Raw genomic sequence first — 26840 nt, forward strand, 5'->3', positions numbered from 1 at the left:
ATGCTGGCTTAGAATATCACATTCAAGCAGGTTGAAACCAGATCTGTATCTGCGAACGTCAATGGTTCTTATGTACACTCGTAAGACGTGTTTATGTTATAGTTTTATAGATAGACCAAGCGAATATAATTTTATGCTTTCGCTTCTCCGCTTCTCCCAGTGAAAAAAGAAATTATTCCGTCTTAAACCGCTAGGGTTATCAGTATCAATATCGGTCACCTTAATCTGTGAAGCTTGTGGTAAGTAAATACAAAGTATACTTGGAATTATTATATGATATAATTATACAAATTAAGTATCTCCTTGTACGGTTTATAGAATTAACAAAAACTAAAGGTTTTTCAATTCACGTCGCTACACGGTACAGTTTAGAAAGTTAGCGCACCCTGCTGTGGGTTGGTTGGACTTGTACAACAAGGAATGAAATTATGCGAATGCGTGTCTTTTACCTTTACGCTTGGCTTCGCTTCCCCTGTGTTGGTATTTGAATGTTAAATACCCAGGAGGGTCAGGTGCATTAGACCTCTTCCTCCATCCCGAACGTTGATGGCGTCTATCGTTAAGTGTTTGTTAATTGGTATAACTGGGCCAGAGTATTACACCGTACTCAGGCCCGTTTCAGGGTAGTGTCCATGCATAGTCTCGACAATATTTTTTTTCTTTTTTTATATATTTTTTATTATTATTTTTCTTTCTTTCTTTCTTCCATAGATAAAATACTACTACTACTAGTAGTAATAATAATAAAATACAAGAAAATGAAATAAAATAAGAAAAATAGGGTACAATAATATAAAACTAGGTTTGAGTGTCTAGTGCATGGTGGCCAGCTTGTTTGATATTTCTTAAATATATGTTAAAAGGTGAGAGGTATTTAGGACTACTTTCATCATGTACGTAGTATCTGTCGAGATCACACATTAAGTCATTTTTATGCCAATTCTTATTAAAATACTTTAGAGAATTATACAAGAGTCTTACAGATATTGTTTCCATGTTTGTATACTTGTACATGAATCTGGATGAAGTACTACGTGGTACTTTATTGGCTGAAGTTAAAACTGAGTTTTGTATTCTTTGTAGTTTCTATAATTGTTTTTGTGTTATGTTTATCCAGGCAGGAGATGCGTATTCTATTATAGGTCTGATGTATATTTTGTAGATTTTAATTATGTTGTCTGGTTTTTACCTGAAAGACTTGCATAATTTGCTCTTTTACAGATTCGTATCAGGATATTTTTTGTATGGTGTAACCACGTTAATTTTGTATCATAAGTTAAATCGAGAAATTTAACAGAAGTAGCAGTCAGTAAAAGTGATCCATTCATGTAGAGCTTGGGTGGATCTTTTTTTAGTTTATTCATTCTGCTGAATAATATTACTTGGGTTTTCGGAATATTGATTTTTATTCTATATTTCTGGCAGTATAATTCTAAGTTATTTAGGACTGGTTGGAGGTTTGTTGCTGTTATTGAAGGAGTGGGGACACCTTTCCAGACTGCTACATCGTCAGCAAATTGTGATGCAAAACCTAAATTTAGGCGCGACAGAGGCATATTACTCACATACATGATAAATAATATAGGGCTAACTACCCCTCCCTGCTGGACTCCTGCCTCGGGTGAAAAGGATCCTGAGTGGACCCATCCACATCTACTTTGCAGATTTTGTTTCCCAGGAAGTTGGATAGCCAGCGAATAATTCCCTGGGGTAAAGCCATTTCCTGCAATCTATGGCGTAATCTATTATCCCACATTTTCAAATGCTTTCTCAATGTCGAGAAAGCAAGCTACAGTGCATTCATTTTTATTGAAGCTATCTGTGATTGATTCTGTTAGTCAAATTAAGTGGTCTGTAGTTTGTCTGTATTTTCTAAATCCGTTTTGAATTTCGGGTAATTTTGAGTTTACTTCTAAGTATATAGAGAGACGATTACTAATTATTCTTTCTAAAATTTTACCGATACAACTGGTTAGGCTAATTGGGCGGTAGTTGTTTGGTTATTCGCTGGCTTTCCTTCTTTCTGGAACATTAAAATTACGGCTTCCTTCCAAGAAACAGGGATATATCCGGCTAATAATGATAAGTTAAATAAGACTGTTAGATGTTCATATAATTTCTGAGTACCACGTTTTAGAAGGATAGCTTGTATACCATCTTCTCCAGGAGCTTTGTTTTTTGTGTTTTTGATAGCTGTTAGTGCTTCCGTTACTGTTATATCTTTTATTAGTTGATGAGTGCTCCAGTTTGTTGTTTCTCTAGTTTTATTAATGTGTTTACTGGGAATATAGATGTGTATACGCTTTTGTTTTGATCAATAAAGTTATTGACTGTATTATAAAAGTATCTGTTCTTATTTCTTATAGTGTTTATTTGTGTTTTTAGTGTGGGGTTTCGATTTTGTGCCTTAATGGATTTATATTTTTGGCATCCTTTATACTTTGCCGTATGTTCTTCCCCACAATTGTAGCATTTTTGGGGGGGGTTTTGTTTGGTGCAATGTGAAATGTGGTGATTTTCTCCACAGCCTACACAACGCGCAGTTTGCTTGACATGCTGCTGCTACATGTCCAAGCCTTTGGCATTGGTAGCACTGTGTTACGACCACTGCTGGTGTTTTGGTTTGTTCTACTGTATATTTTTGGTATCACATTGTGATATCATTATTTATTAGCTGGGTTATGTCTTGGGTATTTTGCGTAACTACTTTAATTAGATTAGTTGTTTTTTTAGTTATATTAGAAATTATTCGTTCCACTGAAACGTGTTTTATGTTTAGTTCAGTTAATTCATCCTTAATATGTCAATAGAGTAATGCAACACCCAAATCTTTTGTAATCAGGGTGATTACAAAGCGTCTGAAGGCCATTCCTTCAATAATCTATTTAACTCAGCGGATTCCTGTCCTTTACAAGGACCCTGCCGCGGGACAGGCGCCTAATATTTGTAATATTAGCCGTGGGTTTGCACCTGTATATTTCCTTTGCAAGTTGTGACTGGTTAAAATTACCTGGTATGCCTTGTATAATAATGGTGTTTTTAGGTAACTTTATTGCGTTTTTTGTGTGTCTCTGGATTTGTTGTTGTTTGATTTACTTGTTTTTTCTGATTTCTAGTCTTCACTAGTATGAAGCCTTCGTCGTCAGAACTAGCTTCTTCTCGTTCTGAATTGGTGTTTGTTACGCACAGCTCAATGTTACGCCGTTTTAAAATACAAGCAATATACAAACAAGTGATGAAAATGCACTAATTTTATATTGTTTATATAACTTTATATAGTATTCTATGTTATAAATATTCTCACACCAATTTTCAAGTTTTACAGTCACACTTCAGACATTCTGCAGCTTAGGTAAATTTGTTTTTGAACTGGTATTTCGTAAGTAATCTACTGTCAGTGATAGCTTCTGTAATCGGCTAATCGCCAATTTGTCTCGATATGAAACGTTCAAACGATACTATGTTATTTTTCTTTTAACAACTGTGTAAATAATTTCATCAAATAAAATATTTTTATAATTGTGTAATTGAAGAATGAACATTCATCTCTGTAATAACCAGTAGTAAAGGAATTAGAGGTCCTGATTTTATTAGAGTCAATTGTTATTTTGTAATCAAGGAACTTCGTTTGTGCCACGGAGTTCTCGTACTTTGCTATATTTTTACAAGCGAGGAAAAAACTATTATATAAATTATAAGATTAGGTATTGATATTGATCAGGTATTAATTTATTTTATCCACGTTATTTCGTAATAAGTGCTGTTGTCGATACAATGAAGTGATGCATAACACTATATAATAGGCAACAAATTATGTTAATAGCCTTATATTCTACAGTATTAGAGTACATTTGGTATCGTGTAATATAACTTTATTCATTCTAAGACATTACAATAAAAGGTTTCAAAAGTAGCCATAAGGAAAATAGGTACAACAACAGAGGAGACCTTATAGATATTAATTTGTACATATACATATGTGTGTGCGTGTGTATTTCACTATGGTATTTCCTCTCTTCTTGGGGTAATGTATTTCATTAAGTCTATATAATTTTCTATATTAAGTATCTGACTTCTGTATGTTTTATGTTCCGAGTACTCACGTCATAAGCGCCTTCCGCAGTAATTTATCGAATATATACGATTTTACTTATTTTAACTTTATTAAAATGTAATTATTTTCACTAATATATATATACATACACTACATGGCCAAAAATATGTGGACACCCGACCATCACACCCATATGTGCTTGTTGAACATCTCATTTCAAAACCATGAGCGTTGATACAGAGTTGGTCTCCCATTTGCTGCCATAACAATCTCCACTCTTCTGGGATGGCTTTTCACTAGATGTTTCGAACATGGCTGCGGGGATTCGTTCCTATTCAGCCAGAAGAGCATTAGTGAGGTCTCGTAGTCGGCGTTCCAATTCATCCTAAAGGTGTTCGATGGGGTTGAGGTCAGAGCTCTGTGCAGGCTAGTCAAGTTCTTCTACACCAACCTCGGCAAACCACGTCTTTATGGACCTCCAATTGTGCACATGAGCATTGTCATGCTGAAACAAAAAAGGCCTTCCCCAAACCGTTGCCACAAAATTAGAAGGACACAATTCTCTAGAATATCATTTGATGCTGTAGCATTAACATTCTCCTTCACTAGAACTAAAGAGCCTAGTCCAAACAATAAAAAACAGCCCAAGACCGTTATCCCTCCTCCACAAAACTTTACAGTTGGCACTATGCATTCAGGCAGGTAGCGTTACCCTGGCATCTGCCAAACCCAGATTCGTCTGTCAGACTGCTGGAGAGTAAAGTGTGTGATTCATCACTCCAGAGAACGAGTTTCCACTGCTCCAGTCCAATGGTGGTGTGCTTTACACCATTCCAGCCAACGCTTGGCATTGTGCGTGATTATCTTAGGCTTGTGTGCAGCTGCTCGGCCATGGAAACACATTTCATGAAGCTTCTGACAAACAGTTCTTGTGCCAACGTTGCTCCCAGAAGCAGTTTAGAACTCAATATGAGTGTTGCAATTGCGGACAAACGATAGCGATAGGCCACACAAGCTCACAGAACGGGGCCGCCGGGTGCTGAGCTGTTGTTACTCCTAGGCGTTTCCACTTCACAATAACAGACCGTTTAAACTTACAGTTGGCCGGGGCAGAAATTTGACGAACTGACTTGTTGGAAAGGTGGCATCCTATGATAGTGCCACGTTGAAAGTTACTGAGCTCTTCAGTATAACCCATTCCACTGCCAATGTTTGTCTATGGAGATTGCATGGCTGTATGCTTGATTTTATGCACCTGTTAGCAATGGGTGTAGCTGAAATTATCTAATCCACTAATTAGAAGGGATGTTCACATACTTTTGGCCATGTAGTGTATATAGTATATGATGCTAATCTATTCTCTACAAATTACACTATCATTTGTATCTCTAGCTTTTTGCTGAAGTTAGGGGCAGGAGAAAAGTATAACATTGATAGTGGCTATAGTGGACTTTCTAAGTAAAGAATAAAACGTTTTTACGTGTGGTCATTATTATTACAGTGCTTTGACTAATAAAGCACAAAAAGCTTATGCCGTTCTGCCTCTAGAAGATTGTATAGATTATGATAACGTTGAAGCAATTATCCTCAAACATACGAGTTAGTGTCGAAGACTTATAACCAAACGTTTCGAGATTATCACAATACAATATAGTCAAACTTATATGGAATTTGCTCACGAAAAATGAAGCTTGTTTTGATCTATGCCTATTGTCAACAGTTTCAACAAACTAAGACAATTATGTCTAATTGAGGAACTTAAGCGTTGTGCAAGTAATGACATCAAACTTATTTGGATTAAAGAAAGTTGAAACACTACATGAAGCAGCTTTTCTTTCTGATAATTACACTTTAACACATAAAACCATTTTTCATGAAAAGAAATTCCTGTCATCTTAGTAAAAACCTGTATTTCTTCAATCCACTGAAGTTGAGAATTCTTCTAAAACAGGGGTGTGCAACAGGCGGCCCGCGGTCCACAACCCGGCCCGCCAAGCCATTTAGTGTGGCCCTAGTTGTTGTAATCTAACCATGTGGCCTGATCTGTAATCCAACGCAAATGGAATATTTTTAAAAGCATCGATCCTACGGGATTCCCAGGCTTCGACTCGACAAACTTCTAAAATTATCTTTGCTAGAGAGGAGCAGGCCGAATTCGATTGGTCGGCCTCCTTAGGGCATGAATAGGTGACGTGCACTAGCACTATTGTCTACGACTCAACGTCATGTCCTGAACCTCGCCTTCGCCCGCTGGCAACAATTTTCCCTAACCTCTGCTGTCCGTCATTTATTATTGGTGAAAATTTTATTACCTTTTACAGTTACTACAAGAGATTGAAGGTAAATTGATTATTATTTAGCATATTGTTGTGACTTTACTGAATTTATTAAAATTTTTGCTTTCAGATGCATCTGATTCTATGTACAGTGTGACCTCGTTATTCGCGGGGTTACGTTCTTTACCCTCCCGCGAATAGCGAAAAACCGCGAATATTGGACGCAGTTTTAAAACGTATATGTATGCGATTATATACTATATGAAATGCTTCCCAAACACTAATGATACTTATACTCATTGATGCAGTAATAATGTAGCAATATTGCATACTGTTATGTATTTCACTAAATTGTACCGTGCGTTACCGGGCTGTGCTTTGCCGTTTGCGTTGTTGGGGAAGCTGAGGCAGTCAGCCAATAGCAGCCCAATCTTGTTTGGTGAAGACGACAATTGATAAAACGGCTTGATTGAGTAAATACAACAGAAATCTCCTCGAAAAGCCCTTTCAGTCTCTGTGACCTACAAAAACGCAGTTCGCGCATATGCGGGGCCGCGAATGGCGAACCGCGAATAGGCGAGGTCACACTGTATTTTGCTATTCTCAATTAATTTAAGTACCGGAAGGCTATGATCGGGATGCCAATTTAGAAACATGTGTTTCTGTCCATAAGAGGTTCCATGTGTAAATAAATTCTATGTTTTTTCTACTTTGCTATTTTCGTGAGAATAATTTTGTTTTGATTTCAGGGCTAGTAAAATGTCAGCAGTTAAGAAACGAAAATTGATGATGAGGGAAGGTTATTCAACAGTGAATGGTGCACAAAATATCTTGTTGTCCCACATAATCAAGGTGTTGTCTGCCTCGTCTGTCAAACTACAATTGCAGTCATGAAAGAGTACAATATTAAGCGACATTACGCAACTAAGCACTCCTCCCAGTTTGATGAAATTGTTGGTCAGGCACGAAAGGACAAAATTGAACATTTAAAACATCCATTGAAAAGCAACAAGGTGTTTTACCACTTTCAAGAAAAATTCAGAACTGGTGACAAAACTGAGTTTTAAGCTTTGTGAATGTATGGCAGAAAAGGGAAAGTCTTTCAGTGATGGAGAATTTATTAAAATTGTTTAACAATATTCACAGAATATGCATGTCCAGAGAAAAATATTTGGTGGAGCAAACTAGCCTTTCCCGCTTTACTGTCTCACGCAGGACAAAAGATCTTTCAGAGGACATCAAAGAAACTTTGAAAGAGAGATTGAATTCGTGTGAAGCTTTCAGTCTGGCTTTGGATGAAAGCACTGATATCAATGACACATCCCAACTTGTCATTTTCATCAGAGCTGTTACTGCAGGCTTTGATGTTTTCGAAGAGTTTTAGATATAGCAAGCCTTTCCTCCACAACCACAGGACAGGATATTTGTGAACAAGTGCTTAAGGTTGTAGAAAAGTTTGAACTGAATCCTTATAAATTATGTGGTGTTACAACAGATGGTGCTCCTTCCATGACAGGTAGGACAAATGGATTCACCAAGAAATTTCTAACTGCAATTGGAGCACAAGACGTAGTTGTAAGCCATTGCATTATTCACCAAGAGAGCTTGTGCACCAAAGTTCTGGATTTTGCAGAAGTCATGAAAAATGTCGTCCAATGCGTAAATTATATTCGAACACGAGGATTAAATCATCGACAATTTAAAACTTTTTAGATGAGCTGGACAGTGAGTATTCAGATGTTTTGTACTTCTCTGCTGTACGTTGGCTTAGTAGAGCTGCTACTTTGAAGAGATTCTGGAATCTGCGAGAGGAGATTAAGTTCTTCATGGAGAGCAAACGTCAGAATGTGGACTTCTTGAGCAATGAGAACTGGCTGAATGACTTAGCATTCCTCACAGACATTACACAGCATCTGTCTGATTTAAACTTAAAACTACAAGGGAAAAGTCAACTTGTGAATAAGTTGTTTGAGCATATTTGTGCTTTTGAGAAGAAATTGGAACTTTTCCAGGTTCAGTTGAGAAGAGCCATATTGACCCATTTTACATGTCTTGCAACCAGGAAACTGGAATTTCCTAATCTGGATTGCACCAAATATGGAACCAGTGTACAAAAGCTGCGTGATGAGTTTGCAAACAGATTTCCAGATTTCAGACAAACTGAAATTAGATTGAAATTGTTCGCTCAACCTTTGATTTGGCAGTGGAAGACAGTCCTGATGATTGCCAAATGGAACTCATTGAACTGCAGGCTGACATGGACACTAAAAGGAAATTCTCTGAAAACAGTTTGCTAGACTTTTACAAACTCTGTGTACGTGAAAAGTTTCCCAATTTGTCCCGTCATGCACAAAGAATTGCCTCCCTTTTTGGTAGCACCTACTGCTGTGAGCAATTTTTCTCCAAAATGAAGCTCATCAAAACCAAATGTAGAAGTCAGCTGACTGATGAACATTTGACCAGTCAGTTAAGAGTGGCAACCACTTCTGTCAAAGCTGATATTGACAAGCTCTGCAAGGACTCTAAATTTCAAGTGTCGCACTAAAATGATCACTCATGCAAAAATATAAAATATTATTGCTTGCATTTTGAGAATTTTTTTTAATTTATTGTGCATGTACACGAATAAGCTTGTTTTTTAAGTGGCCCCGCTTGATTGATGAAGTTGGTTATATGGCCCACCGACGAAAAATGTTGCACACCCCTGTTCTAAAATATTCAGCTCAAATAGTTCGAAATATTCAAACAGTCATGATAAAACTTCATCAAAATCATCAAGGCTTGTCTGCCATTTCTGTAAAAAAAAACTGGTCATGTTAAGTCCGATTGTTGGAGTTTGAAAAAAAAAATTGACAACAACTAGTACGTTTATTGTCCACTTATGGACATAGTTTCACCAGACCACTCGATTTGGCCACTGATATAAAAGCTGGTGTAGTCAGGGAGAAATTTAGACTTTTTATGTCTGTTGGTTCTGTATCTTTGACAATGGACGCTGCTAGTACCATACCCCCACGTATTTCACGAGGTACTCGAGTTAAACAATCATTATTGTTAGAAGGTATACTGCCTTTAGATTAGAGTTCTGTCACTAGTGAGTTTGTTATTGCTGAGGGTATTGAGGTTAGGTTTGTTAATGTTCTTTTTCATAACATTTGTTTTAACATCAGACCTAGTTTCGTGACCAGTTGTGGTTGGAATAACACCTACTCTGCCAATTCAGTATGCATCATTATTGTTGGAAAACGATTTCTTCAGAAGAAAAGTTGTTTCAAATCGCTGTTTCATCTAAGGATGTTGTTATTGAAAAGAATCCAGAACGTTTTTCTCGTGTGCTGTGACTCGAACTAAGGCTAAGAGATTAAGCCAAAAAGAAATGATGGACACGTGTTCAAAACACATCATAGACTTGTCACAGACATCGTTTGGGTCCGACATGGATCTTGTGAATAATTGTTCTACTGACAAGTATTTGGTGAGTGACAATGAAAGACATGGAGGATCTGATTCAGTTGGAGAAGTTTTGTTTGCTAAAAGCAAACTGATAATTGAGCAAGAAAAGTATCCACAGATCTCATCATTATATAAATTTGCACTCTCAAAGAATTAACTGAAGAAAGTTCTAAGTGGTTACTTTTGCAAAAATGGTGTGCTCATAAGGAAATGGAGATCACCAAATGTACCAGCTTCAGAGAACTGGGTTCCAGTTTGACAAATCGTTGTTTCATAAGCGTATCATTCTGAAACATCGGAAGTTGCCCATGAACATCCCATTGAAGGTCATTTACAAATATGATAACATTATGAGACTTCATTTTAGCTAAAAAACCAGGCCAGATTTTTTCATTTATGTAAAACTTGTCATACAAGTCAATTGGCTGAAAACCTTATAAGAATATTCCTATTACACATTTGAAACCTATCCCAATTTTCAAAGAACACCTCAGTCGTGTGATTATTGACTATTTTAAGCGAAAAAGATAGCGTTTGTATTTAAGCACTTTGACTGCTATGTAATTTTTATTATCATAAGACTATTTGTAATGTGTTATATGTTATCATGATTATTGAAGTTGTATAATTCTTTGAGAATGCATTGTACTTAATGTATTGTTGTCACAGCCCTGGTATGTTAGGGCTTTAGTTTGAATGTGGCAAAGCTACTTTCTGTCATATAAAGTTTTTGAACTACTAGTCAAAGGGAAGGCAACTAGTCAATAACACCATACTGCTGCCACTTTTAAAACACATTCACAACTTAAAGTGCAGGGAATACTTAATGGTATTCCATGGAATCGAACCCGGCTTGCCAGCTTGGAAATCCAGAGCAGTGAGACATGTCCAGACAAGGGGAATTTCCAAGCTTCTTCGATCTGGCGTAACGTTGAAATGTCGAGTTTTGTTTGGTCCATTCTTGTATTTTTTGCATTATAATATGATTCTATAGTGAATGTATTTGGCGACAATATTAGCATTTTTTTATAAGATTGTGGATCAGTTGAAAATAATTATAACCACAGAAATATAAGAAATATATAAATTGATGGATTATAGTGAAACTCTTGGGTTGTTACTTACTGCCAAGTACGCAGTTTTAGTTATGCCAGGTTTAAAAGCGCCCTCTGGCAAGTTTGTTAACAGATAACAGTAGCCTTGAAATAATGTAATTCGTGATGACGAGAAACCTACTTGAAGTAAAATTGTATTCTCAAGACGGCTGGTATGAGTATTGAAACTTTAATTAAAATAAAGTACGGAACAACGTTTCGACCTTCTTAGGTCATCTTCTTTTTTAACCTGAACATCGGAACATTTTTCTGTACTTTATTTTAATCAAGATCTTAATTCCTATGCCAGACATCTTGAGAATACATAAAGTCTTGAAAGCACCTTAACTGAAGCGCCGCCTTCTGTAGACAATAGTTTAATGCCATTACACGTATGTTTCTTATTATGGTTTCAGTAAGTACCCAAAAACAGATTTCTCTAATTAGCGAAAAGGAGTGTTGAATAATAATAAAAAAAAAAAAACGGTTAATTTGTAATGTACCGACAGGTTGAAGTATGGAAAATGCATGGTATCATCACACGCATTCGGCCCGGCATGGCCTAGCGCGTAAGGCGTGCGACTCGTAATCCGAGGGTCGCGGGTTCGCGCCCGCGTCGCGCTAAACATGCTCGCCCTCCCAGCCGTGGGGGTGTATAATGTGACGGTCAATCCCACTATTCGTTGGTAAAGAGTAGCCCAAGAGTTGGCGGTGGGTGGTGATGACTAGCTGCCTTCCCTCTAGTCTTACACTGCTAAATTAGGGACGGCTAGCACAGATAGCCCTCGAGTAGCTTTGTGCGAAATTTCCAAACAAACAAACACACGCATTCAAATCTGACTCGACACTTTCGAAAGTCAGACTTCTACCATAGCGCCAACACGTACCCAAATGATAAAGAAATATTTTTGTCTAAAAATAAATAATTTTTTAGGTAGAGTGTAAAAATTGAGTTTTATGGTAAATTTTTGCGTTCTGGCATGAAAAAGTTTCAGTTATTGTATCTGAAAATAGATGTACATGAGACCGTTAAGTAAGCTTTGGTTGTATAAATAAATAGAAAAAAATAACAAATTAAAAATGTATAACATAAAGAAACAAATCAATTAAATATGTCAAACACACATCGAAAGAACTGAAAAACATTATACTACACTTAGAAATTTATGTCTCGAATCTTATAAAAACTACTTTTTATATAAAAATTCTTTGTGTTCCTTTACTGGGATTAAGTACCCCACATGTGAGCCATTTTAAAATTATGATGTATTTTGATACAGTATTATTGTTAATTTCAAATGTATTAGCTTTATTTTTTGCTAAGATTGTTTTAAATTTCGCGCAAAGTTACACAAGGGCTATCTGCGGTAGCCGTCCCTAATATAGCAGTGTAAGACAGTGTGAGCCGCCTTTGAACCCACGACCCTTAGATTACAAGTCGAGTATCTTAACCACTTGGCCATGCCGGGCCTATTTTACTTACAACTTTACCGTATTTTACTAATGTAAACTTGAAGTCTGAAAGTTAGCGACTGTGTTTGTTCTGTCTGTTATAATGTATGTTGTCAGGTGTACCGTTTAATCGTTGATTCCTGTGTTTCAGAGTCATTCTCCGAGGGATTGGCCAGACAGGTAGGATTCTGAACTCGCAATCTGAGGGTAGTGGGTTCAAATCCTTGTCACACCAAATGCTCGCCTTTTCAGCCGTGGGGTCGTTCTAATGTTCGGTCAATTCTACTATTCGTTGGCAAAAGAGTAGCTCAAGAGTTGGATAGTGGGTGATGATGACTTGTTGCCTTCCCTCTAGTCTTACACTACTAAATTAGGGACGGTTAACGCATATAGCCCTCGTGTAGTTTTGCGCGAAATTCAAAAACAAAGAAACATTTTCCGAGGGTCTGCGTGAAATAAGAGGGTCGTTACTTTTCTCAGTAATTGTTTACCATTCCATTTTCAACCTTAAGTGTTTTAATAAGACTGTTTCTAACCCTTTTCATTATATGAGCTTAAGAGTAAAGAAGAGTTATACGACTGTTGACTGCTAATATCATTAAAGTTACTTTTAATTTTGAATAATTGAGAGGGAAATGTTATAACTATAGCCACCTAAAATAAGTTTATCGTTAATTCCCGTGTGCTTCGGATATTTCGATATTGTTCCTTTCTTCTCATATTTTCAAAGTTGTTGTCAGAAGGGAAGCAGTGCACACATTTTAGTTCCGCACTTAACAAATAAGGCTCACAGTATATGGAGTAGTTCTTTTTGACGGCTATTCCAATCTCCAGAAGTGTTTTAACGAATAGTTCTAGACAGAACTTCATATTTAACTCACTCAAGTGAGCAAATTATGTTTTACTTTCTATGAGTGCGAGTTGCTTAAGGTAACCTTGACTTTCACTTCGCCTCGAAATTACACATTAAAACTCCTATCTAAAAATATACATTAATTATTTGAAGAGATGTCTCTTGCTTTTTTTTGCCGCGGCCTAACGACTTATGAAATGGTTCCGAGTTTTTGGTTGTTTTTTTTTCCAAGTACAAACTTTTAGTTTATGGCTTCAACTCTTGACTGATTTTAGATCTAACTACAGCTGCACGTATTGAGGATTCCATCTTGTTTTGTTTTTTTCAAATAAATGATACGCGTCCTTCAGCTTTATTATAGAAATATATCAAGTTAGTGTTGATTAGAAAAAAGTTGAAAGCTTCTAGCAGGTAGAATTTGTTACATATACTTGTGTAGTTTGACCCCAGTTAACTTAAAAGTTTGTACACGATTTAAAATTTTTTCGCTGCCTTATAATGAATTTAGAATTTTTGTTGTTTTTTAGTGTATCATTCGTGTAAATCATAAATGTTGCTTTTTACTGTGGATATTCACAACTTGTTTTGCTGATTAGAGGCTCAAAATTAAATTAAAGATATCATCTCAAAGCATAAACGGAAATAAAGATTAAATAGTTAATTATCTTTTTTTTTACAGCAGTCTGAATCCTACTGCTGAAGATATAAAATGGCGAGTAAAGAACAAAGAGGTAACAGTCCTTTATCATTTTATATATATTATTAATTATTTCTCTGGAACGCTCCATACAGAAGAAATGTAAAAATATCTATTAGGTTGTCCAGAAATAAATGTCGGAATTCTCACGATGACATTTAGAAGCTGAATACTGATTAACTTAACGCTGATTGGTTGGTTTATTCCAACGCTTGTTGCTTACAAGGTATCTTAACTGTCCGCTGTTTCAATTGTACTCAGAGTAAGTTTCGCAACCCTCAAGGCAGCATGAACAAGAAATACTTTCGTCTGATTTTACTCTACGGCTTCAAACTTGGACGGAAAGCTACCAAAACTACACAGAACATCAACCAGGCATTCGGCCATGGAAATGTCATTAAACGTACAGATCAGTGTTCGTTCCAAAGGTTTTGACATGGAGATGAAAGTCTTGAAGATGACGAAGGTCGTGGAAGGAGGCTATCTTTAGATGAAAACACATTAAGAGAAGCATTTGAGACACACCCTCACACAACAGTACGTGAATTTACAGAACAGCTAGGTACAAGCAAATTAAGCATTGCCAACCACCTGAGTGCGATTGCAAAAACGAAAAAATTGTATGAGTGGGTTCCTCATAAGCTGACTGAAGATCAACGAAATCAGTGGTAAGAGACCTGTCAAGGTTGACGATCCAAAAATTGAACGAACTGGGAATTAAGATTCTGCCTCATCCACCTTATTCCTCAGACCTTTCACCTACAGATTTTCATTTTTCCAAGCACTTTACCATCTTGTTGAACAATAAAAGCTTTCAAAACCAAGCAGCTGCAGAAGCTTTCAGGGAGTTCATTGACATAGAAACTCTGATATCTACAGCATAGACATAAACAGCATTGTCAAACGTTGGCAAAAACTTTGTTGAAACAAATTGTGCTTAATTTTATTAAAGCATGTTTTACAAAACTGATTTATACTTTTTCAAACTTTGCAGTTAAAAACATTTATTTCTGGATAACCTAATAATAAAGAGTGCGTGTGTATGTTTTATTAAAGCAAAGCCAAATCGGGCTATCTGCTGAGTTCCACTGAGTGGAATCAAACCCCTGATTTTAGAGTTGTAAATCTATAGGCTTACCGCTTTACCAGCTGGAGACTAAAGAGTGTTTTTTTTTATTACAAAGTCACAACGGGCTATCTGCTGTGTCCACCGAAATCGAAGCTCTAAGTTTAGCGTTGTAAATCGGAATACTTGCCGCTGTCCCAGAATAGGACTCTAATAAAGAAAACTCCACTTTAAAATTGTATGTCAAATATACTGAAGATAGCAACCTTATTAGAACCGGTGGTACCTTTTCACTTCATACGATAAAATAACTAGCAAGTGTATAACTCTTATTCCAGTTACCGTAGTTTACAAAGGACAGATAAACAGGGCCGAGAGGGACACTGTCCACGTCGTCTGATTTGAGGTGGCAATTTGAGCAGTAAATATAAGAAAAAATACGTGGTATTTGACAAGAAAGCAATACGATTCACTTTACAGACTCTAAAACAGACAATTCAAGTTTGCGTGAATCAGGTATTAGCAAGTTAAGTTCAACATCCAAGAAATGCGAATGGACGTTTGAAAACCACAAAAAAAAAAAAAAAAATATGCGCAGAGCGAAGAGCGGTTTGAGTCTGAAGAAAGGAAGGAGGGTATGAAAGAAAGGAGAATGTTAATGGAAATTCAGATCAAGGTAGCAAGTTTCGACATGCACGAGAATTCCTGTAAATTGAACTACGCGCTCCGTCCTAAGGACCTGATATGAATGATAGAATCAGATGCTGCTTATTCGAACATAGTTATGAACAGAAAATCCCAGTGATAAAAGGCGGAATTTTATAGATTGGTTCATTAAATTTCTTTATTGGAAACGATGAAATAGCTGGCGCATGCAGTTAATGTACAGTGAAATCACAAAAGTTATATAATGTTTTCCATTTGTGTTTTTTCGCAAAATCACTTAAACTCACGGATCAATAAAAAAAAAAAAAAGATTTTGTAGTTAGAAACTCCTGCATTCTTAAATACCGAATCATGAAAATCCTGCTGAAAAATTTATAAGAATTATGTAACTTCGAAGAGCGCTGATAGCGATTGAAAAAAAGATAAAACGATTAATGTGAAATTATTAAATGCGACTTGTTTGTGATAGAAAAATGTGTAGACACGTTTTAAACATTATTGTTGTTTAGTTTCTGTTTTATGAAGTCAGTAATTTAACCTTAAAGAAATTCTCGCTTTGGAATTATTTTGAAATTTAATTGAATTAATTAATAGTTTGAATTTCGCGCAAAGATACAAGAGGGCTATCTACACTGTGTAAGACTAGAGGAAAGGCAGCTAGTCATCACCACCCACCGCCAACTCTTGGACTACTCTTTTACTAACGAATAGTGGGATTGAGAGAATATTATAACGTCCTCATGGCTGAAAGGGCGAGCATGTTTGATGTGACTGGGATTCGAACTTGCAACCAACAGATTACGAGTCGAACGCCCTATCCACCTGGCCATGCCAGGCGAGAGTATTGAGGAAACAAATACTTTACAAAGACTGTGTTGTATTGTCAAACAAGTTTTATTCCTATTAAAAGACTTTGAACATGTAAAACAAACTCTAAGGTCTAAATGTAAACTTGTTGGTACATTAACCAAAATAACAAACCTTTTATTCACTACCGTAAATAATGGAAAATTTAGTTCTCCATCATTATTTGTTATTTAACATTTTTATTTTGTTAAAAACAATACTAATGTTTAATTTTGCTTTATACGTTTTCTCTTTGTAGGTAATGCCAAATAATATAAATGATTGAAACATCAAATATATGTAAAAGGTCACTTTTAATAGACGGGCCTGACAAAAATTCCAGGCTTTTATCGTTTTTTTTACTTTTTAAACATGATTTACTATTATTTTTAGTTTTACATGTGTCATCACAAAATATGTGCATACCCGGCATGGCCAGATGGTTAAGGCATTCGACTTGTAATCTGAGGGTCGCGGGTTCGAATCCCTGTCACACCTAATATGCTCGCCCTTTAAGCCGTGGGGGCGTTATAAAGTGACGATCAATCCCACTATTCGTTGGTGAAATAGTAGCCCAAGAGTTGACGGTGGGTGGTGATGAGCCCTCGTTTAGCTTTGGGCAAAATACAAAAACAACCAACCACAAAATATGTACGTCGAAGTTTAACCTTACAACTTATATTTAGTCATTATGTTGTATTATTATAGGTGGAGACAAAATAAAGACTGGGACAGGAGATTTAAAGGTGCGCGTGGATGCTGCTTCATCAGATGATCTTATGAAGTGTTTAAACAATGGACTTGAGGTAGTGACGAGAACTGGACTAGGTATTGACTTTTCAGTAGGTATTAATTTTGGAGTGAGACGAGGTAAAAGTGGCCATGATGTAGTTATTCTTAACAGCAAAGAAAATGATACAGCTTTTAAACTGGAGTTAGTTATCGAAGAAAATACGTGTAGTTTAAAATATTTTACGTGTCCTGATGTATTCTGCCAAGAAGTATATTCGTCTCTAAGTAAACTATGGCAGCATCACTCTATAAACCATATTTTTCTAAACAAAAATGATGTTGTTGAAAGTATTTTTTACTGTTGTTGTGATGAACTGTTTCCCTCATTTCAAAACTATGCTAAACATGTTTACAATAATCATATGAATACATCATCAGTTAAGTTTAACTTTGAAAGAATCAAGCCAGAAACTGGCTACACTAATTCAGTTAAGTGGTTTCCTGGAGTTAGAAAAAATTCGTTTAAAGACTTGCTTGAACTTGCATTTGTAATTATAAAGAACTTTGGAAACTACTGGCTGTTTTATAAAAACTGCCAGGACTTTGCTGCATGGTACCTTCACTCTGCAGGAATTCCACTTGAATGGATTCTTCCAACAAACACGGATAACATAACTGGAAGTGGTACAAGTGGTGTGTCTGTCCAGCGTTTCAAAATGTTGACCTTATATAATAATAAGAAGCATGAAACTAGTGGTCTTAAAGATATAAAAAACGAGTATACAGCAAGCTGTGCAAAGTGTATTCTTCCTCCTATGTCATTAGAAGACCTTGCACAACATATAAAGATTGCTCATTCCCAACAGAATGAAGAAAAATGTCAACAAAATGAGGAGCTACAGGAAGAAATAAACAATGAATCAAAAAAACAAATATTTCATGGTAAGTAACAAAAATATATTGAAAATAGTAAAGAAAATAATAAAATTCTTACAAATATTTGTTAGTAATTTATATTTTTTACAAAGTTTTTAACTATTCACATGTTTTCAGATTTGAAAATAATGTAAAAATATTTTTTGTTAATCAGAAACAATATTTTAAATGTCCAGTGTTAGTTAGTTTAATTGAAAGGACTTTAAACTTTTAGATTAATTTGTGTTGGTTTGTTACTCAAACCTTAGGTATTGAGCATTGACAGATTGTTTTACTAGTATCATTCTGTAACCCAATTCACTGCTCCTGATCTCTAAATTATTAGTTTAATTTTGTGGTCAAAGCCATTGATCCTAAGTAACAAAGGAATGATGTAGATGAAGATGATGTAAGATGGTCACCTTAAATATTGTAACAGGGTAACTCTTGGGCATAGTCTTTGAGTTAGACTATGTGCCAATGACAAGTAAAGCTCTTTTAATCCAGGTTTTGCAGTTGTGAGCGAAGCATACAAGCCACTGACTTGAGGAACTTACATGTGGAATAAAGAACTTATACGAGATAGAAATAAATTTTATTTATATACTGTTAATCAAATCCTCAATATCAAAAGTTATGTTAAAATTATTCAAACTTAAAAGTATCAATCTTCTCATTCTGTATGTTGATATGTCCATTAATTAAACTCTCTACTATGTTCATTAGTATATTAACATGGATACAGCATTGAATAGATTTTCAACTAGAATAATATGAGAAATTAAATTATTTTAGTCATAGTTTTATTACACAAATGGGTTAATATTTCTTCCAGTATACTTTTTGGTAACCCAATGGTAACCATTACTGTCGGTAATGTTTAAGCTTGGAGTTATGTGAACAAACACAATTTACTCCAGATATCATAAATATCTTATCATAAATTATATCAGTGGTGGAATTTTTACCCAGGAGGACCATCTTATTCCACTTTTTCCTGCTAGTGTAATTTTGTGACCCAAACCAAAGACTTTGATAACCAAAGGATTGTTTCATAAGTTTTGTAATAAAACTTGAACTTTTTGAACATAAAATATTTATATTAGTAACTCTGTTTTTTTAACTAGGATTAAGTTTGAGCACTAGAAAACTGTTACTAATGGTATTTTGTGAATTCAATTTTATTAGAAACCTCAGTATTCACCATTTCAATAATATTTCATTGTCCTGCACTTAATCTTTAATTTCATTTGAGAATGGTTATAATTTAGCTACGTTAATATAAAATATTGTAGAACTGTAAACTGTAGTTCGATCTTACTCTTATTATATGTATTTTACTGGTATACTAAATTATCATTTGACTTGATTCTAGAATCTTCAACCAGAGTAGCTGTAATGCATGGAATTCTGCAAAACCTAAACTTGGATCATTGCCAAAAGAGAAAGTACACTGTGTATAAGTGGGAAAATCCTGCATTTCAGTCATCTTTTGTTTTCCAACCATGGTGGGTTTCTAGTGATAAAACCCTCCAAGGGTTAGTGAATTCAGAAAGGCCATATGACTACTATCACTCTGTTGAGCTTAACACTAGTGACAAGAATGCAGGTGAACCATTCCTTTCCATTGTGTGTAAACCAGTAATGGATACTGCTCATTTGACTTTGCAAGGGCATGTATCTGCAATATCAATAGAAAATTTAGAAGAACTGCTAGACTGTCTGTCTAATGAATTTTCAAGATATGATTCAATGGGAAATAATCATTCTTTTTTTTTGACACGTCTAATGTTTGAGCTGAAAAGGTTTGGATACAAATCAAAAGGCGGAAGACTGTTCACTGTCCCTCATCTTTTTCAAAATTTGCATATGACATCACTGCTAAGAACATTACATACAGCTGGTAATTTTCATATTCTTTTAGCAGTATTCATAGCAATCTATGGTTACAACATGTGGCTCTTACTTTACTTTCTTATCTATACTTTATACAAAATTATTGAGATGTTAGAATTTTTCAAGAAGTTATTGTCAATGATTTTCCAAACACCTAATGTTACAATCAACTATAAAGAACTCTATACACAATTGCTAATTACACTTATCCTTTTTAGCTTTTTCATAATACAGGCTTTTGAGACATATGCAAGCCCAGAAAGTCTGTCATTTCTATATACCTTGCAGTATGCATGTATGTTTTGTCAGTATTATGGATCTCAGTTTAATGAAGTACGAATGCAGATAATGAAAGGGACAGATTCAACCGACCTAAGAGACACCAGAATTAGTGGAATCAAGTCTTTGTTACAACAGAAACTGTCTGGCACTATAACAGATTGGCTCTTTATTCTAGCTTTGTGTGTTCCTACATGTAGGTTTATTTTGTTGTTCCAGTTAATATACATACTTTGGCAGTTAGTTACTCAGAAATGTTTTCATATTACCTTATTTCCAACTTATGTTAAGCTATTTTTATTGTCAGGCTATTCTCATTTAATCTATTTTATTTTATTTCCCATCTATGCCCTTAGTATTATAGCATTCTCTTTGACAGACAACTTACCAAATTTTCCAACATCAATGAACTACCAGGTATATCTCCTCCTTATTTATGTAAACATAGAATTTTTGTCAGAATACAATAAATTCAATTCTTTATGGGTTGATACAGTAAATGAAAGCAACAGAATTGAGAAAGATGAATACCCAAAAGAAATGGTTTTTAATAACATTTTTTATGAAATAGACTCTTATACTGCCTGGTTACATCATTTTCTTTGGGCAACAGCTGTCTTGGCCTACCTATTACCAGCTGCCTCAGGTATTCTTGTCTTTACTTCGGGGCTTGATAGAAATGTAATACTAAACCTTGTCATGTTTGGAGTATATTGGTTTTGTGTCTGCTTTGAATGTACTATTGCATTAGATGTTTTTGTGTGTAGCTTACAATCTAAGCTTTCATACACATTTTTAGACTTTGCTCTATCAAAACTGCCATAGCCAAATGACAATTTTTATAACCAGTTTTTTAATTTGCTAAATAAAGTTACATTTGCACATTTAACTAAATGGGCTATTCATTTTCATTGAAATATTTATACAATAAAGAAAGAAACTATCGTGAGTTTTATTCATATTTTATTCATATATTATTGAAATGTAACGAATGTGAAACTATTTGTTAACAAAATGGAAAAATGTTTGTTTTTTATATGTACACTTTACAGTTCCCTTTGAATTTTCATGTTTCTGAATGCTAGAGGCACATCCTACCTCCAAGTGTTACAACATTAGTTTAAATTTACCCTACAAATTAAGAAAAAACTGCCTGAAACAATATTTGTGTCTTTTATGAATGTGTGATAATTATTTCTTCTTACTGTTATTGTCAAGTTTGTGTGAATCAAATGAAACTTTATTTCATAATTCTATCATTTCATATTAGTTAATTCAAGACAAAAATATCTGAAGTAATGCCATTACTGCTGAAAGTTTGTATACTTCTTTACTTTGACATTAAAAATAAAAATAAATAATTGAAATACATAAGTATTTAAACAATGGTTTAGATTGTAAATATACTGTAACATGTTTTACTGATCTCACGATTTGTAACTAAATGTTTTTCATAATCTTTCTTATATGGTTTATATAGTCAGGTAGACATATTTTTTCATACAGTTATTATTTGGATTTGGTTTGAATTTCACACAAAGCTACTCAAGGGATATCTGCGTTAGCTTTCTCTAATTTAGCAGTTTAAAACTAGAGGGAAGGCAGCTAGTCATCACCATCCACTGCAAACTCCTGGGTTACTATTTTACTAATGAATAGTGGGATTGAGCACACATTATAATGCCCCCACAGCTGAAAGAGCGAGTATGTATGATGTGACGGGAATTTGAACCTGCGACGCTCGGATTACGAGTTGAACGTCCTATCCACCTGGCCATGCCAGTTGAGTGTATTGAGGAAACAAATACTTTTCAAAGACTATGTTGTATTGTCAAACAAGTTTTATTAAAAGGCTCTGAAAACGTAAAACAAACTCTAAGGTCTAAATGTAAACTTATTGGTACATTAACCAAAATAACAAACATTTTACTCACTACCATAAATAATGTAAAATCTAGTTCTGCATCATTATTTGTTATTTAACATTTTTATTTTGTTAAAAACAATATTAATGTTTAATTTTGCGTTATACGTTTTCTCTTTGTAGGTAATGCCAAATAATATAAATGACTGAAACATCAAATGTATGTAAAAGGCCACTTTTAATAGACAGGCCTGACACAAATGCCAGGCTTTTATCATTTTTCTACTTTTTAAATATGATTTACTATTATTTTTAGTTTTACATGTGTCATCACAAAATATGCAAGCATGTTTGGTGCAACAGGGATTCGAACCCATGACGCTCGGATTATAAGTCGAACGCCTTAACCCATCTGGCCATCCCAAGCTCAGTATTTATTAATTTAACATGGAAATAATTATTTGATATATTCATACTTCAGAATTATTTCTTTTTATGTTACTGATATTATTCTTTAAGTTTTATTGAAAACACTTAAAAAAGTAAACGTTTATTTAATGATATTCAAAAAAACAACTGATACACAAGTCTCACTGATAATATTTTTTCAGTCTTGCACATATAGTTATTTTCCTGGTTATCGATTAACTTTAATACTAGGAGATAGTTTTTTTTTTCCTCCCTATTGATGTCTTGAAGCTATTCTGTCTTCATGGAAATTTTGAGTTTATTCTCTTTTATATTGTTGAATATTTGAGAATGGTTAATGTTAATGGTGTCCAATTAATACCAGTCTTGTTTATCTGCATGGGCTATTCCACTTCCATAATGGTGAGCAAATAGTGTAATTTACTGATTAACAATATATTCCTGATTCTAACATTTTAAAGTTCTGCTCTCCATCAGTTGAAAAACTACCTGAGGAATACACAAACTGAAAAAAGACTGAGTGTGCTCTAGTTTTAATACATAATCATTATGACACTATTATCAATGTTAAAACTATGTGTAAGTAATTTATGGAAACTCAACCCAGAAGAATGGAGGATGTTAATATGTTACTTCAGTAGTGCATACACGTACATATATTATTGCCAATGAATGAAATAGTTAATATACTTTTGTTGTAGAGTTCTCTAAACTATTAATATAATTAAACAAATAATAACTACTCTACATGTAGACAGTACAGTGCTTTACTATCATAAAACACACACATGTATGCGAGTTTAAGCCTAAGTTTCCACGCAGTGTTACAACAGAATGATGATTTGTTAATTTTTCAGTGGGCTTTGTGGATTTTATGTGAATAACCATGCAATTGTTTAAGCCACATTTCATGCAAAATTGATTCCAGATCTAATCTCATACTACCTATTTTGTTATAAATTTTACATTGGGGGACATGCCCCCATACCACCACCATGTAGCATTAACAACATGCCGATTGTGTTTTCCACAACATGTGTTTTTTTCTCACAAGTTAGACCTTCTTTTTCAAACATTCTGTATATGGGCCTGACCTAAAACAACAATAGAAGTATGAGAAGGATCCTGATGAGAAATAGTGAAGACTGATTTTGACATCAGTTAGATGTAATTTTCAATAATTATTCTGCTCTAATGATCTTTTAATTTCTTTTTGAAGTGTATATAAATAGTTTTTCATGTGGCATTTTTTTAAATTCCACGATTTATTTTCATTTTATGTTATGTAACTAGTTGTATACTCTTTTACTAATGCAGTGTATTCATACTAATAAATTAAATTAAATAATTTGTTCCCTACCTAAGTTTTATAATGCTTACAACACCAAGGTATCGAAAAAAGGTGTTTGTTATTAGGGTATGATTCAACCAGCTCTAGTAATAATATTGAACTTAAATGGCAAGAATAATACAATTAAATTTCCTCTCTTACTAGTAATTGGATTTGTTTAGAAACAAAATATGGGTGGATTTTTCAGTAGTCATCTTCCAATGAATATCTGGTATGACTAATATAATTCAGTTCTAAGTTAAACCACACAAGGACACTTCAGAAACTGGTCAGCCAAAATCATTTTCACATAGTCATGTGACGTTAATAACTGTACAATTTCTTCAGTACATAAGATATGTAAATAAAAGTGTGTAAAAGGGATATGGGATTATCTTGCCACAGAAAATAGTATGATTTTATTTTCATATAAATATCAAACTTGTGTTATTAATATGTATACAAATATGTGCAGTCTGGTGGTTAAACCTCTCTCTACACACACACATTGAGGGTCATGAGCTAGAATCCCCATCATCAGATATGCTCATTCTGTATGGTAGCTGAGTATGCCAGCCACCTGGATGCAAATTGCTCTTGGTTTTCTACAATATTTGGCTGACTCCTAATTTGCTGGGACTACAGTCAAAATGGGGAAAAAAATTTACATCCTTTTATCTCTCTGATTAACCTTTTTTATTTTTTTACTGGTTGATTTTAAAAATTATTTTATTTTCCATAACTTTCATTAATGCTACCCAGCATCAACTAAAATTATAACTTTGATCAGATATTATAACATCTTGATTATGCTTCTGCCACAGAAAAGCTAACCAACAAACACATGGTCATTATGCTTCTGCCACAGAAAAGTTGACCAACAAACACGTGGTCATTATGCTTCTGCCACAGAAAAGTTGACCAACAAACACGTGGTCATTATGCTTCTGCCACAGAAAAGTTGACCAACAAACACGTGGTCATTATGCTTCTGCCACAGAAAAGTTGACCAACAAACACATGGTCATTATGCTTCTGCCACAGAAAACTTAACCAACAAACACATGGTCATTATGCTTCTGCTACAGAAATGTTAACCAACAAACACATGGTCATTTCATTAAAACCATGAAACTAGGATTATGAGATGTCCTCTTTATTTAAAGGAAAATCTGAAAAACATACCAAACTCAAAATATTTACAGACTTCCTGTACAAGAGAAACCAGTTTGGCACTTACACTTCACATTTGAAGATACATTAAGAACATTAAATGTCAGTTTTTAAATGTTAACATTATCTTTGGTCCTAGGCTTTACGGCATTTTGCACAAAATAAATAAAATCAAGTGAATAAGAAACAATTTACAAGAATAAAGAGGAAATATTCTCTTATATCTGCAAAGTCCCTCTGTTGAATTTGAAATGGTTATGGTTACCTTTACTGACACTGTTGTATTAGTAACATGAATTACATACCCCATACTGTATACTATTGCAGAATTATATATCCTGAGGAATGTTACTACACTGTCTACTTACTGACATGAACACTGTGTCTGTTCTATAATTATAACTAAAGAAAGGGGGAGCTGGAAGTTGTTCAAATGCCAAGAAGGTATATTCTATTTATATACTACTTGAAAAAAATGAAGTACAAATGAAAAGTAAGTTTCTATTTAATATGTTGACGTTTGAGAAATTTTAAAAACTTGCATATTTTCTATTTCACATATGGGAACATATATGTTTCTCTCTATAGCACTTATATACACTGCATGGCCAAAAATATGTGGACACCCATTCTAATTAGTGGATTTGGCTATTTCAGCCACAACCCCTGCTAACAGGTGCATAAAATCAAGCATACAGCCATGCAATCTCCATAGACAAACACTGGCAGTAGAATTGGTCATATTGGCAAGCTCAGTGACTTTCAACGTGGCACTATCATAGGACACCACCTTTCCAACAAGTCAGTTCCTCAAATATCTGCCCTGCTAGAGCTGCCTCAGTCAACTGTAAGTGCTGTTATTGTGAAATGGAAATGCCTGGGAGCAACAACAGCTCAGCCACAAAGCAGCAGACCACACAAGCTAAAATCATCTGTCCACAGTTGCAACATTCACTACCAAGTTCCAAACTGCCCCTGGATGTAACATCAGCACAAGAAATGTTCATCAGGAGCTTCATGATATGTCTGAGCAGCTGTACACAAGCCTAAGATCAAGTGCAATGCCAAGCATCGGCTTGAATGGTCTAAAGCACACTGGCATTGGACTCAGGAGCAGTGGAAACTCATTCACTGGATTGGTGAATCATGCTTCACTATCTGGCAGTCTGACAGACAAATCTGGGTTTGGCAGATCCCAGGAGAATGCTACCTGCCTGAATGCATAGTGCAAACTGTAAAGTTTTGTGAAGGAGGAATAACAGTCTAGGGCTGATTTTTATGGTTTGGGCTAGGCTCTTTAGTTCCAGTGAAGAGAAATCTTAATGCTACAGCATACAATTACATTCTAGAGAATTGTGTACTCCAATTTTATGGCAATAGTTTGAGGAAGGCCCTTTTTGTTTCAGTATGACAATGCCCCCATGCACAAAGCGAGGCCTACAGAGACATATTTGGGATGAACTGGAATGCCATCTGCAAGCCAGGCCTTCTTCTCTGACATCAGTGCACGACCTCACTAATGCTCTTGTAAGTGAACAGGAGTGAATCTCCACAGCCATGTTCCAAAATCTAGTGAAAAGCATTCCCAGAAGGGTGGAGACTGTTATAGCAACAAAGGGTGGACCAACTCCCGTGGTTTTAGAATGAAATGAAAAGCACATATGGGTATGATGGCTGGGTGTCCACATACTTTTGGCCATGTAGTGTATAAGTATGGATTGTTTACCACCATGAAGAAAGAATACTTGTTTTTAACTTTCCCAAA

At 35.0% G+C, this 26840-nt stretch overlaps 2 protein-coding genes across 4 annotated transcripts in view; one reads left to right on the forward strand and one right to left on the reverse strand.

Moving 5' to 3' along the window:
• LOC143248935 (uncharacterized) lies at positions 1-23931 on the forward strand. 3 transcript variants are annotated; one of them, XM_076497945.1, is made up of 4 exons: positions 3-239; positions 13862-13913; positions 17166-18131; positions 19480-23931. In XM_076497945.1, exons 2-4 carry the CDS (start codon positions 13892-13894, stop codon positions 21102-21104), a joined length of 2613 nt encoding a protein of 870 aa, XP_076354060.1. In that variant the 5' UTR covers positions 3-239; positions 13862-13891; the 3' UTR covers positions 21105-23931. The 3 variants fall into 3 exon arrangements, with proteins under 3 accessions (XP_076354062.1, XP_076354060.1, XP_076354061.1); XM_076497946.1 differs by lacking the exon at positions 3-239 and adding an exon at positions 8861-10109; XM_076497947.1 differs by lacking the exon at positions 13862-13913 and having other exon boundaries at positions 1-239.
• The window catches only part of LOC143248934 (uncharacterized), a 79938-nt gene continuing 70621 nt past the window's right edge, over positions 17524-26840 (reverse strand). Inside the window, exon 15 of the mRNA XM_076497944.1 lies at positions 17524-18085. The gene's annotated coding sequence lies outside the window, so the exon portion shown is untranslated. The remainder of the gene's footprint in view (positions 18086-26840) is intronic.

This window comes from Tachypleus tridentatus, chromosome 4 (assembly GCF_004210375.1).
Source record: "Tachypleus tridentatus isolate NWPU-2018 chromosome 4, ASM421037v1, whole genome shotgun sequence".
NCBI classification, from domain to species: domain Eukaryota; kingdom Metazoa; phylum Arthropoda; class Merostomata; order Xiphosura; family Limulidae; genus Tachypleus; species Tachypleus tridentatus.